The sequence below is a fragment of the Aquarana catesbeiana genome, linkage group LG03 (genome assembly GCF_042186555.1).
Source record: "Aquarana catesbeiana isolate 2022-GZ linkage group LG03, ASM4218655v1, whole genome shotgun sequence".
NCBI classification, from domain to species: Eukaryota; Metazoa; Chordata; class Amphibia; order Anura; family Ranidae; genus Aquarana; species Aquarana catesbeiana.
In genome coordinates this window covers 46,333,794-46,350,944 of record NC_133326.1, presented here as the reverse complement: position 1 = coordinate 46,350,944, position 17,151 = coordinate 46,333,794, and the positions used below count along the sequence as shown (strand labels likewise).

The following is a 17,151-nucleotide window of genomic DNA, read 5'->3' as shown; positions in this document are numbered from 1 at the left end:
AAAAACGCTCTAACACTGATAAACGCTCAAAAACGCTCAAAAACGTCATTCACCAACGTTTTGTAACGTTTTTGATCCATTGAAAAAAAAAAAAAATAAATTGGAAAAAAAAAAACTCTAAAAAACGCTAAAAAACGTTAACGCAGAAAAACGCTAAAAAACGCTATTGCAAAAACGTTGAAAAAAGCTGAAAAAAGTTTTTAAAAAATCACTGCAAAGATACTGGCGTTTTCATAACGTTATTTTAACAGCCTGTGTGCATGAGGCCTTAAACATATGCAGTTAATAACTGGAAAATATTTTGATTGAGCACATGGAAATTCATTCTGACACATCTGGTGCATAGACCATAGATTACATTCATGTGCTCGCTCTACTCTGGACTTATCACTAAGCATTAACAAACCCAAAAACTAAAATGTAATATATTGTATCTTACCAATCCCTAAATGTGGTGGCTGCATTCATTTTTTGGTGGCATGGTTGGATGTATGTGGCATGGGAACCAACACAAACTGAGAGACTGCACAGAGATTGGAGAGGTGATGTTAGCAAGTATAACTAAATATCTAGCTGCTGCATTGAAGGTAAGGAAAGAAGTAGCCTTCTCCAAATTTTAAATAACATTGTTACAAAGGGCACCTAAATATAGAAAAGGTTGTTATGAAGATACATGACTAATGAAGGTTTAGAAATAGGTGAATTTATTTTTTTTAAAAACTATTGGAACACACACTATATTACCAAAAGTATTAGTACGCCTGCCTTTACATGCACATGTGTACGCCCAGTCTTATAGGGCGTAAACACGGTCGGATTTTGTTCGGACATTCCGACAACAAAATCCATGGATTTTTTCCGACGGATGTTGGCTCAAACTTGTCTTGCATACACACGGTCACACAAAGTTGTCGGAAAATCCGATCGTTCTGAACGCGGTGACGTAAAACACGTACATCGGGACTATAAACGGGGCAGTGGCCAATAGCTTTCATCTCTTTATTTATTCTGAGCATGCGTGGCACTTTGTCCGTCGGATTTGTGTACACACGATCGGAATTTCCGACAACGGATTTTGTTGTCGGAAAATTTTATCTCCTGCTCTCCAACTTTGTGTGTCGGAAAATCCGACCGTGTGTACGGGGCATAAGTCCGTAGGGTTCAATATTGAGTTGGCCCACCCTTTGCAGCTATAACAGCTTCAACTCTTCTGGGAAGGCTGTCCACAAGGTTTAGAAGTGTGTCTATGGGAATGTTTGACATTTCTTCCAGAAGCGCATTTGTGAGGTCAGGCACTGATGTGGACAAGGCCTGGCTCGCAGTCTCCGCTCTAATTCATCCCAAAGGTGTTCTATCAAGTTGAGGTCAGGCCAATCAAGTTTCTCCACCCCAAACTCGCCCAAAGGGGCCATCCCCAGACTGTTCCCACAAAGTTAGGAGCATGAAATTGTCTAAAATGTCTTGGTATGCTGATGCCTTAAGAGTTCCGTTCACTGGAACTAATGGGCCAAGCCCAACCCCTGAAAAATAACTCCACACCATAATAATCATTGTCCACATCAGTGCCTAACCTCACAAATGCGCTTCTGGAAGAATGGTCAAACATTCCCATAGACACACTCCTAAACCTTGTGGACAGCCTTCCCAGAAGAGTTGAAGCTGTTATAAGCTGCAAAGGGTGGGCCAACTCAATATTGAACCCTACAGACTAAGACTGGGATACCATTAAAGTTCATGTGCGTGAAAAGGTAGGAATCACAATACTTTTGGTAATATAGTGTAAGTGAATTCATAATATACACTAGTGGACTCCAAACTGCAGTCCTTTGCTTGCCTTTATCTGGACGTTGGGACACTATTCTTTCCACTGATATGAAGCGCTATTCCTCCTACTGACACGAACGATGAGGCACCATTCCTTCCACTGACACCAACAGTGGGGCCTATTCCTTCCACTTACACCAACAATTGGGCAGTATTTCTCCAAACTAATACCAATGATGGGGCACTATTCCTTCCACTGACACCAACAGTGGGGCACTATTCCTCCCACAGACATCAACAATAAGGCATCAATCCTCCCACTGATATAGACTATTGGGCACTATTCCTCCTACTGACACCAATACCAATGATAGGGCATTCATCTTCCCACTATCTACTATCACTGATGATCAATTTCTGCTCCCACAGGCCACATCCTGCCCCCCCCCCCAAAGTCTGGAGGACAGTCAACTGGCCCTTTGTTTTGAAAATCTGGAGATTCCTGATATATAGAATTTGAAATGTATTGATTTTTTTTTTTTTTTTTTTCAGATAAATTAGCTTTTGTTGGCTATAAAGGACATTTCCGTCCGGTTTGGACCAAAATGGTAACAAATGCTGAAGCTGCAAAGATTTATCAGGTTGTCCCCTATCCTGTGGAGGAGAAGATGAAATTATGAAGCCGATAGGATGAGCTTTTATCACTGTTATCACTGCCGGGCCTGGGAGGTCTGGAGGCTCTGAAAAGAGACACCGGAATGCACATGGGTTTCCTCCCGTTGACCTTACAGACTGTGCTTGTGCTGTACACATTGTACCAGGGTACTGTAGACACAGTGCCTATGGCTTTTATGTGTTTATCATGCCAAGTGCTTGTGTCCTTGGCATTGTGCTGTCTTGGTGGAAAATTTGACCTTGTCCTTAGCACATAGTGTATTGATCCCATTTTGTTTTTGTGTTGGGATCACGGTTCTAATGCATATTTTTCCTAGATGACCTATTTTAACTCACTACTAACAAACGTGTTAACTTCGTTACACACTCATGTTAGTGACAGTTGTTTATGTGATCATAGAGTTATTCAGGTTTAGAATGATTGTTTGCATCAAACAGGTTTTCCAAAATATTCCATTGTGTTAATATAGTATATGTAACACCTGAATCCTCTACTCAAGGAACACAATCCTCTCTCAAAACAATTGTGCGTTAAGGTTTAGATGCCAAATTGGATTGTATCACTATTTGTTTACATACACATGCACAGAGAGCATGATTGGGATCTCGTATGATGGGACAATTTGTGAAAACTGGGGCCAAATGAGAGAAATTTGCTGCATATAGCAAGCCGCAAGATAGGTTTTTTTTGTTATTCTAGCAATGACTGAAAAAAAAACAAAAAACAAAATTGGAATTTGATGGGTAGCTACGGTCAATGATCACATGTTTACTTCCTCCAGTTCTCATGATTTGTTCTGATATTGTATTGGTAAAAATTTCTAAAGCAACATTCAGTAATCTGGTGTAACCGACATAGCAGATTCATAAAAAACTGAATGGAACAAAGAGTGGACGCCTTGCCAATACAATGCATCAAAGGTAAGCTTACCTACCTAATAAAATGTTTACCGGTGGAATATGATTGTCTCTTATAGACAGTGCGGGCATTTTTCTACCTCCAGTTTTGACAAATTGCTCCCAAAAATGTTTTTTTATCTTGTAGTAAGTATAGACAGACTTATTTCAATTGGCGATCGCGTGAAGGGTAAGCCAAAAAAATCACGTTAAACCAAATGTATTAACAATTAAAAAAACAAGAATATTTTCTAAAAAAAAATATAATAATCACAATGAAAATGACAATCGGAAAGTTTGTGTAAATTTGGTTTATTTTCTGTCAAGTGTTTTTTATGTGCAGACTTTATTTTATATTATTGTAATGAAAGGACATTTGCAGGACTTTAGGAAGCAGACTATTCATTAACCTGAAACGCCCACAACAGTCTTCCATGATGCATCTCTGTAGCAGATTTCAGCAGTCATATTGATTACTTTACTGTAATGTTAGCTTAAAGTGGTTGTAAACCCATTAAAAAAAAACAAAAAACTAACACCTGCAAGACAAAGGCATAATGAGCTAGTGTGCATAGCATGCTAGCTCATTATGTAAAACTCACCTGAGATCGAAGCCCTCGCTGCGGTGGCCGTACACAGCACCGGTCAGCGACATCACTCCCGGGGGTTACTTCCGGGTATCGCAGCTCCGGCGCTGTGATTGGCAGGAGCCGCGATGACGTCACTCCTGCGCATGCGTGCGTGGTAACGGCACACTCACTGAAGCAACAGCACATACGTGCCATTGCTTCAGTTTGTGTCAGTGCGCATGTGCTGATGACGTCGGCACATGCAAATACAGGGGATATCTCCTAAACCGAGCAGGTTTAGGAGATATCCAGTGTAGCTACAGGTAAGCCTTATTATAGGCTTACCTGTAGAGAAAAGTGGTCTGTAAGGGTTTACAACCACTTTAAGAATACGTTAAAGCGGAACTTAACTTTATCTGAGCACAACAAACAGAAAATGCTCTTAGATTCATTTTTAATAATCAGAACAAGCTTACCATTCAGGTCTCCATGCTTTATTTTGTTTAAATATCACTTGAAAAACACCCTGCTAGCATTTCTAGCCACGGCCCTCTTGAGAGATGATTCATGTAGCATTTACTTCCTGGAATCATCTGCCCTTAGCTCAGACATGCAGGCAGGAGGGTGCGCTTAGCTGAAATGCTTAGCTGAAAAAGCCCCTCCTGCCCGTCTTTTTAAAGAAGGAACAAACAAACACCCATGAAGACTCCTGGGATGACATCATTTTTGCCTAGGCCAGAAACCAGTAAGCAACAGAGGAAATGTAAAATGAATGTTTAAAGCAAGTAAAAATAACATACCTTCCTATCTATTCACTAATGCTAGAAGCATAAGGATTTAAAATGGTTACTGTTGATTAAGAGAGTAAAGTTCCGCTTTAAAATACTTTGCTACTAAAGGGTTAAAAGTCTCTTTCCAAACAGTTGATTTCAATTAAATGTTATTTTTAAACAGGTAAAGGTTGTCCCTTGGCAATTCTCCCCATGGTCCACTGGGCAGAACCATTACTAATCTTAAAGGACAGCTATCATTAACATTTTTAAAGGAAAACACAATAAATGTACATTAAAAGTGATATGATTATATTTATCATTTTATGCCTTTTCTTGTTTAAAAAGTGGCTTATTTCATTTCATGTACTCTGCTTTAGTGAACCATCAGAATCATGGTATCGTTGGTCCCCTAATCTTGTGTCTATTGAAAAGATTGTAATGCAGATTATCAGTTAATAACATTCATTCTCAGAATGAATAAGACTATAAAAATAGTCAATACAGAACTAACTATTTGAAGATGGACGTATGCACAAGAGATCACTACATAAAAGAGAAGAGGTGTTTGCTTAAGGCCCCTTCACACGCAGCTGATCTGCATTTTTATCGCCTGCTGGTAACGATGGTGGCGGACGACCCCATTAGTAAGCTCCAGTGGGCGGAGTGAAACACGTTGGGGGGCGTGGCCTGGCGGGCGTCCAGGCTGAGACTGCCACTTGTCTACACACAGCAGGTCTTGTTCTGATGTGCGGCTCCCGGGATCTTCACCCCTTATCTGTCATTGGTGGCGGACATGTTTGAACAAATATGCAGTGCAGCAAATGTTATACAGCTTGTTGCTTTTGACAGGCAGAACAGCCGTCAAACTCAGCCCATTCAAGTAAATAGGACCACACAAACATAGGGAGTAATTTACGAAAGGCAAATCCACTTTGCACTACAAGTGCAAACTACAAGTGCAAACTACAAGTGCAACGTGAACTTGAAATTGCACTGAAAGTGCACTTGGAAGTGCAGTCGCTGTAGATCCGAGGGGGGCATGCAATCAAAATAAAAAACAGCATTTTAGCTTGCTCATGATTGGATGATAAAATCATCAGAGCTTCCCCTCATTTCAGATCTAACCCTCAGATTTACAGCAACTGCACTTCCAAGTGCACTTTTAGTGCAATTTCAAGTGCATTTTGCACTTGTAGTGCAAAGTGGATTTGCCCTTCGTAAATAACCCCCATTGTGTCTAAAGCACGTGGTGTGGTGAGATTCCCCCCCCCCAAAAAATAAGCATCCAGGATGACTAATGGTATACTGGCGCTCTGGTCACCTGATCAAGCTCTGATGAGCAGGGCCCTCTGATCCCTTCTGTATTGATTTGTATTGTAAATACAAATCATGTTGTAAAGCGCTGCACAAACTGTTGGCACTATATAAATCCTGTATAATAATAATAATAATAATCAAAGGAAAATTTCACAGCGGTAGGACAGAAAATAACGAAATTTGACCATAGGTGAGGTAGCAAGTGATACTGATCCTTACGGTGTGGCTGGGGATGTCTTCTGATGCCATCCATTAAATAGCAGCACATTGCATAAAATAATAAAATAAAATGACATGACACATTTTGAGTTACTAAATGAGTATAATCTGTTCACTTTTGAAAGTGTATGTTCACTCACATTAGTAGATAAAGTGAAGCTGTGTTCACATTCAATACCTAATCATGTATATAAGTAATAATCCTTTTTTTTTAGAACAGCTGTCAAATGATTAGGATAATAACCACGTTACTTTGTTTATTAAGCTAAATGAACTTAAACTTTAAATGTGAACAAACTCTATTTTTCTTAGTCAATTAACTTTACTGTCTATATTATACACCAATTACTATATCCTAAAAACAAATTTCTGATAGCTGTCCTTTACGTAGGCTTCTGCAAATATAGTCTCACAGCAAAAAAAAAAAAATTAATTTAATTAAAAGATGGAGGAAGAGAAATAGAGAGTCGAATGGAAATAGAGATCTGTGCCTGTGTCCAGCAATAACTTAGGCAACTTGCTGTCTGGAGAAAACCCATTTAAGCACAGAAACACGGAAATGCCAGTAAATAAAGCTCCTATTGACTATTTGATAAGAAATAAAACAGAAATGGTAAAAAATAAAACATATTGTGTGAACGCTATCAATGGTATTAGATAATAAAATGCCCATCCAAATAAATGTTACTGCTCTTTTGGCTTGTTATAGCCATGATGACAATCCCGCTTACATGCGGGATAATGTAATTCTTTATTGTTTTGCTTTGCACTATTAGATGGTTTCTCTTGTTTGTTTGTTTGTTTTTTTCAATTGTTAGCCCACCCTAAACTGGTATTATAGCATTAGCTAGATGCTAGTGGGCTGAATAGAGAGACATAAAGCTAGCGGCTGACTCAACCCATTAGCATCCTCTAATAATCAAACTTTACGTTTTGGGTGGGCACACACTTCAGATCGCTTTAAATCATCCTAACCACCCTAGTTTTAGAAAAGTTTGACGTGGACACATACATTATGCCCCAACAAGCTTTGCTAGATGAATCCTACAGACAAACTGCAGTGCATATTAATCCACACCTGACGTACTCCTATCTGGTACAGAATCTCATTGTTTTACAGTACAGTCCTCTTGTCTGTTATTTGCCCCCCCCCCCGAAATAGCTGGTCTTTTTTCGGTAATAATGTAAAGTACTGTTAGGGTTTTTTTTTTTCTTTTCTTTTTAATATGTACAATGTTTCTTACTGATTTCACGAGAAACAAAACAAGATGCAAAAAAATATATATATTGTATTTATTTATTCATCCGAGTGCCTGGAAATGGACTAGATGTGTCAGTATCTTGTAGTAAAGAATTTGCTTTAAATAGATCAATTTAAATGACCTTTTATTGTAAATCAGGATTTTGATTGTTTGCAAATTTGGAGATGTCTGTATCAGCGATTTTTGTCTGTCTGGAATAATAAAAAATAAATAAAAAGCATCAGTCTGGTTTCTTCCTTTCATATTATAATACAGTTTTTGTCCCAAAAAAAAAATTAAACTGCTAAGAGTAAACAGAAGAGAAAAAGATTATGGTAAACTACAAAAGTAAGTAGGATAGTCAGGCATTTAATTTTGCCACCCCCCAGTGACAATGAATTAAAAGGTGTTCATTATGGGTGATCTCCACATGCCAAATGGAGTTTTTAATATGCTCTTATAAGGAGGAACAGAGATAGGTTGGTGGGAGCTAGGGATAGGCCGAACCCCATTAAAGTCAATGGGACCTGAACGACAAAAATCAAAATTGCCCATTTTGACGGCTTAGATGCAAGTAATTGGGCATATAATGGTTATAGGGGTCCAGGTCCTGCCCTGGGGGACATGTATCAATAAAAAAAAAGTTTGTGAAAAACATCATTTTTAAATGAGCAGTGATTTTCTGATTTTTAAAGTGAAAATATAAAAATGAAAATTTCCTTCCAATATAGTGCCTGGGGGGTCCCCTTAGTCTACCTGTAAAGTGGCAGATCTGTACCATGTCTAGAATCTGCTTCAGCAATAATTGCATTTATAAAGCCAAAAAAAATGACATTTTCCCTGCAAGCTGCCTTTATTTTGCTCAGAAACCGCTGGGGAGCCAGTGTGCATGATGAGGCCACAATGTAGCGCACTATGAACAAGATTGGAGTTTTTTGGAAACATTCTGGTGTCACTTTGACTTTGGATAGAAGTAACGGGTATGTAAAAATTGGTCTTTGGGTGTCGGTAGCGCCTTCCCAACGTAACCCTATAGAGGTACTCTTGATGAAAGCAAGAATTGGCCTTGCTGTAAAAAATTGCAATGATATAAACCTGTCAAACAGGTGCAGAAAAATGACTCTTTGTGGACAAGGAGGCAGGTTTATCCACTCTGGCAACTGCACACTTGTCTCTGCTTGCGTGACAGAGGATTAGGAGGATGAGGAAGGTTTAGTAAGCCAGTCCACCACCTCCTCTGCATGCTGTGGCTGGATAGCATGGGCAAACTCACTAAACAGAGGAAATGATGCCCTGCCTGAAGACTGACCACCACGTCCACCTTTGCCTGTGGACACATTTGTTGCTGGCCCCCTTACAGTGCCAAGGGGACGTCTGCCTCTCCTTGTTGTCCTCCCAGACATTATTGGGAGGGAGGGGGCAGTGCTTATAAGCAAATGTAAAGAAGTAGAAATCTGTACGTAGATGCACTTTAATCTATGTAAAGTGGTGTTTGGTGCACTTTAATTTGAGTACTCACACTACACAGACACACTCCATGGATACACCATAATATACTGCAATATAATGAGCCAAACGTACAGTGACGCACAGAACTGTATGGTGTTAAACTGGCAGTAACACATGCAAAACTATATGGCGTTAAACTGGCAGTAACGCACACAGAAGTAAATGGCGTTAAACTGGCAGTAACGCACAAAATTATATGGCGTTAAACTGGCAGTAATGCACGCAAAACGATATGGCGTTAAACTGGCAGTAATGCACACATAAGTAAATGGCGTTAAACTGGCAGTAACACACACAGAATTATATGGAGTTAAACTGGCAGTAATGCACACAGAACTATATAGCGTTTAACTGGCAGTAACGCACACAGAACTATATGGCGTTAAACTAGCACTAACGCACACAAAACGATATGGCGTTAAACTGGCAGTAACGCACACAGAAGTAAATGGCGTTAAACTGGCAGTAACGAACAAAACTATATGGCGTTAAAATGGCAGTAACGCACATAGAAATAAATGGCATTAAACTGGCAGTAACGCAATCAAATAGACGGTATTCAACCGTCACTACACTGACGCTATCTGAACTGTCCCTACTCTAGCTATACACTAATGTAAAGATTACTGACACGGTCTCACTACACTACACTGGAACTATCTGAGCTGTCCCTACTCTAGCTGCACACTATGCAAAGCTGAATGATGGTCCTCCTCACTACACTCACACTATCCCTAGACTGACACTAAACTAATATTCTACACTGACAATTGAAGCAAAATAGCACAGTATAGCACACTAACTAACTAATAGCACTGAACAGAGCCCTGTTCTATCTCTCTCTACTCCTAAATAACACTGAAAATGACTGCCATTCAAAGAATACATTTATACTGGGGGGCGGGAATAAGCCATGATTGGATAGTCATGATGGCAATGTCCATTCATGACTCTGACAGTGCTCTGTGCCCCGATTGACTGAAGCTTTCACTGCTTCAGCCAATTAGGGCTTGCAATGCACTGTTCTGCGCTGCAATGCATTGTGGCCGGCTCGGGGGGCCGAACAAACGGACGAATGACACCAGGGCCAGTGTAGCTGTAAGAATGTAAAAAAAAAAAAAAAATATATATATATATATATATATATATATATATATATATATGAAAAAAATTACGGTGGGTTACTTCAAATGTTCCTCTGGTTCTCAATGTAGAGATCAGTATCAAGGTGGACTCCCAATATTTCACCAATATCCATTAGAAAAAACGACAGGACACATTCTCCAATGCAAAATGTATATTCAAGGCAGAAAATTGTTACATGCTGGTGTACAGTTACGAGCATTCCATGCTCTTCATCAGGCTTGGTGCAATGATCTACTTTCAGCCACATACTTTTATACTAACACTCCAGAGTGTAGCCTCACAGGTGTATCACATTATTTCAATCATCACTAATTAACCACAGACAAGTTAACCTGTTGTCATACCTCAAGCCTACTCACATTAGCAACTAAACATCATTGTTACATAATCATCATTAAATATAGGAAGGGTCCCCCAGGGGGGTTTTTAAGCAGCAAAGTAAATAGTTAATGAAGAGCACACAGGTTTAAAAAAAATTAAATTCTTTATTGAGAAATTAAGGTATCATATATGATAGTTAAAATATGAGCTCTAGTGGGGACATGCCCATACCAAAATACAAGAGGTTGCAAACACAAAAATTATACGCACAATTAAATAATGCCTTATGTATAACAATGCCTGACCCGTTTCGACCCATGCAATTGGGGTCTTCTTCAGAGGATGAGTTTGCTGCAAAGATATTGCATTTAGCATATCGAATTAAAAAAAAAGGTATAATAAAATATAATAATCAGTAAGGTAATATCCTGTTTTTCCACTGCTCAATATGTACCCACTTAGCATTCACACACAATTTATTTATATCATTGTTTTCATTCACCTATTTTTTATTTCTTTTCCCCCTCTCCTTCACTTCATGCTTCACTCACCTGGCCATCATCTTTCACTTTATATTAATTTAACTTTTTCTTCACATCACTCCCTTTTTTCACATTTTTCTTTACATCATCACCCATTCCATCACCTGGTCACATTGTCTTATACTCTTTCACTATTCCTATTCATCATCGCCCACTGAAACCCTTTTTTTCTCATTCCCTTTTTTTCCCCACTCCTTTTCTCCTTTCCACTGTCTCACTGTTCCCGTCCACGTACACACTTCTTCATTCATCTAGTTGTTTTCTCCATGTCATATAAACCTTTTTTTTTTCCCCTGCTAGGAATATAAAAAAAGCACATATAGGCCCAAATCAGTTGGACACACATGCCTAAATTACCTTAAATTGGTATCAGATATTCTTCCCACAGGGCATAAAAGACAAAGAGAGAACTTCCAAGGATAGCCATCCAAAGGTGACCATTACAATTGTCATAGGGCAACAATGGGTAAAGACAGGCTGGTCAGTAACATCCACCAAGATCGTCATACTGTCCTATCTAATAGCAAAGATCATACAGAGTACTGTTTGCAAAAAATCCATATTTGTAAAGGACTATGGCTGAACCCACATTTAAAATCCCCCATAACTCACCAATTGGACACCTATGAAGACATGACAGCATCCTCCAACTCCGAGTAGGCACTGTGGCAATCAGCCATCGGTCCTGCTTTAAATGCTCCCCTCTGATCAGCCGGCATCTGATGTCACCGGCGGATCATGGACATGCTTTTGTCTCCACGCGTGCACGAACGTCAATCTCCGATGACATCACACAAGTGCGGTAAGATCCCCCCGCTGCCATCTTGGAAGATCCATCCAGGCTGGATGTCCCCCAGACAGGGAAGGTCAGCAATGGGACAACCATCCTGTTTTAGTATATCAACCCCACTGTTTTCAGTTCTGGACACATCGCTTACAAAAAGATATTGATAAAATAGAACAAGTCCAGATATAAAGGTCTGAGGAATTAAACACATTAGGAGAGACTTCAGAAACTTAGTGTATACAGTGTGGAGGTAAGAAGAGAAAGGGGAGACCTGAATGAAACCTTCAAATACATTAGGAATGTGAGTAAGGTTTGAGAGGGCAATATTTTCAATATCAATCTAGGATCAAGAACACGGGAATGACTTCAAACAAGGAGGAAAGTTCAAAACTAAACATAGGAAGTATTTTTCACGGAAATAATAGCTGATGCTTGAAACATATTTCTAGCAGAGGTAGAGAGTCAGTCTACAGTAGTGGATTTATACATGCTTGGGGCAAACATAGATCTATACTACGATAAAAAAGGTTTAAAAAATTAAATCAAAATAGGGCAGACTTATTTGACCTCTTGCTTTTTTCTGTCATCGCACTTCTATGTTTCTGTTTGTATGTTCTTTTCTTGTGAGAACATTTTATAATGGTGGGGGAAATATTGGAGGATCCTTGCAAATGTACATAGGACAAAAGTGATGTTTTTGTCAGGCAAACTATAATAAAAGAAGGGTTGATTTACTAAGACTGGAGACTGCAAAATCTGAGGCAGCTCTTCATAGAAGCCATTTAGCTTCCAGGTTTTATAGTCAAAGCTTAACTGCACAAGCTGAAGTTAGAAGCTGTTTTAGTAAATAAATCTACCAGTTTGATTAAAGTGGTTGTAAACCCTAGAAAAAAAAAACCAAAAAAAAAAATAAACCTGCAAAACAAAGGCATAATGAGCTAGTATGCATAGCATACTAGCTCATTATGAATTACCTGAGATCGAAGCCCCTGCAGCTGTTATCGTAGCCCGCTCCGGCGGCCATCATCGCTCCCGGAGTTACTTCCGGGTATCGCAGGCTCCGGCACTGTGATTGGCCGGAGCCGCGATTTCACTCACGCGCACATGTGCGCGGGAACCGCCAGTAACGGCACAGTCTAACTGAAGCAAAGGCTCGTACTGCGCATGTGTGCATGTGCCGATGACGTCAGCACATGCAAATACAGGGGATTTCTCCTAAACCGTGCAGGTTTAGGCGATATTCAGTGTAGCTACAGGTAAGCCTAATTATAGGCTTACCTGTAGCAAAAAGTGGTTTTTAAAGGGTTTACAACCACTTTAAGAACCATTATACAAATCTGCAGGGAGCTTCATTAGGACTAATGAAAGCTAGGAAGAGGTAGATAAAGCTAGGAAAGTAGATAGTACCCAATTAACCAACTTAAGTCTAAAGTGCAGTTAAGTGAAGTGATCCTGGGTCAGATTTGAAGTATGAATCTATGGATCAAGCTAAAATTCTCCCGTGTGACGCACACGGTGTGAGAGTATTCAAGTCAACTTTCCACTTTGGTAACTCTGGCCTAGGATCATTACTTTACTGCAATCCATCTTATTTTACACTTGAGTAAATCAAGCCCACAGTCCTGCTGTAGAATTTGTGATGACTATTGTATTAGTTGCAGTGACTAGTTTGTAAGCACAGAGAACAAACAATTCTAATCCATTTTTGTCTTTACTGCAGCAATATACAGAGTCAAACCTCAGATCAATTTATAGTCTCTCTATAATAGGAAAATTAATCAGGACCAGCAGGCTGAAATATTACTTATCACTTCCAGTATGTTGTCTTGTTTGATGATATATGTTCGATTGTACCACTGCAACATGGGCACCCTCAGAGATACTTCTGGGTAAAAATCCTTTGTTGCTCTGCGCCACTAAATGCATCTGTCCTATAATGGGCTCTGGATCTAGGCATCTAATGCCGCGTACACAAGAGCGGAATGTCCGACAGAAAAAGTCAGACGGAAGCTTTTCATCGACTATTGCAATCGCATGTATGCCTCATCTGACTTTTTTTTTCGAAAATTCTGACGGACCTAGAAATGGAACATGTTCTAAATATTTCCGACGGAACCAATTCCTATCGGGAAAACCACTCGTCTGTATGCTGTTCCGACGGACATAAAACGACGCATGCTCTGAAGCAAGTACGAGATGGAAGCTTTTAGCTACTGGCTATTGAACTTCCTTTTTCTAGTCCCCTCGTACGTGTTGTACGTCACCTCGTTCTGGATGGTTGGACTTTGGTGTGACCGTGTGTATGCAAGACCGATTGAGTGGAACACCATCGGAGTTCTGTCGGAGAAACCATCTGAGTTTTTCAGAGCAAAACCGGTCGTGTGTATGCAGCATAAATGTGCAGCAGCTCTGCTACACCCAGTAATTCTAGCAGTGTCTTTAGCAGCTAGCATGGCCTCTGACCTGATTCTACAATGTTCTTCTCACAGGGACTTCCTCCTGTCCTGCCCTCAACAGAAAAATCTCTATCCTGAAACTTTACAGCATGAAACCGCTCTAATAGAGGGAAACATTCCAATCAGCCCCCAGCCTTTGACATGACTGCTCTAGTAAGCACTGAACAGGAGCAGCACTGCTTGGTAAGGAGGACCTTTGCCACCCATCCTGTGCCTTCTCAGTGGGTATAGTGTGACTACTGATACTACAATCTTCCCTTACAAGTTATGAGAGCATAATGTAAAAGTTTGGTGAAACAGAAATATTTTTTAACATACTTCCTAATTAGAAGTGCCAAAAGAGACTCTAAGGCTGGATTCACATACGTGCGAATTGGATGTGTCTTTCACCGCATCCAATTCGCATGACAGGCAAGTGTGACCAGCTCTCAATGGAGCCGGTTCAAACAGGACTGGGGCGGCTGCAGTGCAAATTCCAAAAGGGTCCTGTGCGTTTTTGGGTCCGGTTCAGCTGCGAATTCAGGCAAAAATTCGGACCTGAGCTGCACCTGAACCAGTGAACAGAAACGCACTGAACCCCGTGCTGGAAACTGCGGCCGCACATATGTGAATCTGGCCTAATAGATGTGAGGAGTGAAGAGGGTGGAGTCTAATATGCCTAGGCAGCAATTTTTTCTACTTGTAAGGTATATAAACTGATGTCATATGCATATGAAAGCAATATCTAATATATAGCAATTCCCAGTTGTCATTTTGACAGCCAGCATTTGCCTGTAAACATAGGAGAAATGGTCCTAGAAACTTAAAGATTTTTTAGGATATATTTTCACGTTTAAAAACTTCAAGTGGCTAACCACATGCCACCCCACCGCAGAACGTCTACTGCAGCAGGGCGGCAACTACAGGTTCAGTCACGCTCCTCCTGGGACCGCTGTGTCAGGTAACTGCGTATCATGTGATCGCTATGATTGGTCATAGCAATCACATGATAGCAATGTAAACAACCTGTTCTGAATGACTTTCAAATCTTGAACAGCTTGCTTACTATTCTGATCTGTCATTGGCCCACAGCAATCACATGGTACCTGGCTACCTGTATCATATGATTAGCTGTAGCCAATAACAGATCACAACCATAAGCAAGCTGTTCATGAATGGGAAACTAATTCATGACAGCTAAAACTATTACTTATAGAGTCATCATCACTAACAGTGTAAAAAAAAAAAAAGAAAAAAAAATTCCTGATCACCCCTCCCCCCACAGTAGTACAGTATCACTATGGGGACACTGAGCTACTCTGATGACAGGAGGTAAAAAAAAAAAATAGTAAAAAAAGAAAACAAATGTTTAAAGATTGAATACAATTTATTTATTTTTTACATAAAATTGTGACAAACAATTACAACTTCAAACAAAAAACTTGCCATTCTTCTTACTTAAAACCTCAAACTGTCTTCTTTCCAAAAAGGGGTCATTTGTACTTTCCTGGCATTTTGGGGCCTAAAGAAATGAAATAAGCCAGCAGTACACCAGGATTGATCAGTTCTCAAATATAATTACCAGGGCTCAAAATTTCAAGTCCTAAGCTACTAGCCACTACCAGGCCTTAAGAGTTACTTGCTACCAGTTGCCCCACTGAACCCCTACCCTGCCCCTGATTCCACCCCTAAACACACCCTCATAAATTATCTCATGAAATTACACTGTTACATGTTTTATGCAGAATTAAGTTACAAAAATAAATATTAACAACAACAACTTTAAAATTATTTACATAAAGCAATGTAAACAAAAAAGGAACATAAGTGCTTTGGTTAGAGACTGCGGACATGGCACAAGTGACGATCAGAGACTGCAGACATGGCACAAGTGATGATCAGAGACTGCAGACATGGCACAAGAGATGATCAGAGACTGCAGACATGACACAAGAGATGATCAGAGACTGCAGACATGGCACAAGTGATGATCAGAGACTGTGGACATGGCACAAGAGATGATCAGGTACTGTAGACATGGCACAAGAGATGATCAGAGACTGCAGACATGGAACAAAAGATGATCAGAGACTGCAGACATGGCACAAGAGATGATCAGAGACTGCAGACATGGCACAAGAGATGATCAGAGACTGCGGACATGGCACAAGTGATGATCAGAGACTGCAGACATGGCAAAGAGATGATCAGAGACTGCAGACATGGCACAAGAGATGATCAGAGACTGCAGACATGGCACAAGAGATGATCAGAGACCGCAGACATGGCACAAGAGATGATCAGAGACCGCAGACATGGCACAAGAGATGGCCAGAGACTGCGGACATGGCACGTGAGATGATCAGAGACTGCGGACATGGCACAAGAGAGGATCAGAGACTGCGGACATGGCACAAAAGATGATCAGAGACTGTGGACATGGCACAAGTGATGATCAGGTACTGCAGACATGGCACAAGAGATGATCAGAGACTGCAGACATGGCACAAGAGATGATCAGAGACTGCAGACATGGCACAAGAGATGACCAGAGACGGCGGACATGGCACGTGAGATGATCAGAGACTGCGGACATGGCACAAGAGAGGATCAGAGACTGCGGACATGGCACAAGAGATGATCAGAGACTGCAGACATGGCACAAGTGATGATCAGAGACTGCAGACATGGCACAAGAGATGATCATAGACTGTAGTCATGGCACAAGAGATGGTCAGAGACCATCTCCTGGCATTTTGGGGCCTAAAGAAATGAAATAAGCCAGCAGTACACCAGGATTTATCAGTTCTCAAATATAATTACCAGGGCTCAAAATTTCAAGTCCTGAGCTACTAGCCACTACCAGGCCTTAAGAGTTACTTGCCACCAGTTGCCCCACTGAACCCCTACCCTGCCCCTGATTCCACCCCTAAACACACCCTCATAAATTATCTCA

At 40.4% G+C, this 17,151-nt stretch overlaps 1 protein-coding gene across 6 annotated transcripts in view; it reads left to right on the top strand.

The window, feature by feature from the left end:
* The window catches only part of CEMIP (cell migration inducing hyaluronidase 1), a 200,677-nt gene extending 192,981 nt beyond the window's left edge, over positions 1-7,696 (top strand). For all 6 annotated transcript variants that reach the window (XM_073618470.1, XM_073618471.1, XM_073618465.1 and 3 more), the window contains one exon: positions 2,317-7,696. In XM_073618470.1, the coding sequence (XP_073474571.1) occupies positions 2,317-2,444 (128 nt within the window). In that variant the 3' untranslated portion in view covers positions 2,445-7,696. The remainder of the gene's footprint in view (positions 1-2,316) is intronic.
* The last annotated feature ends 9,455 nt before the right edge of the window (positions 7,697-17,151 follow it).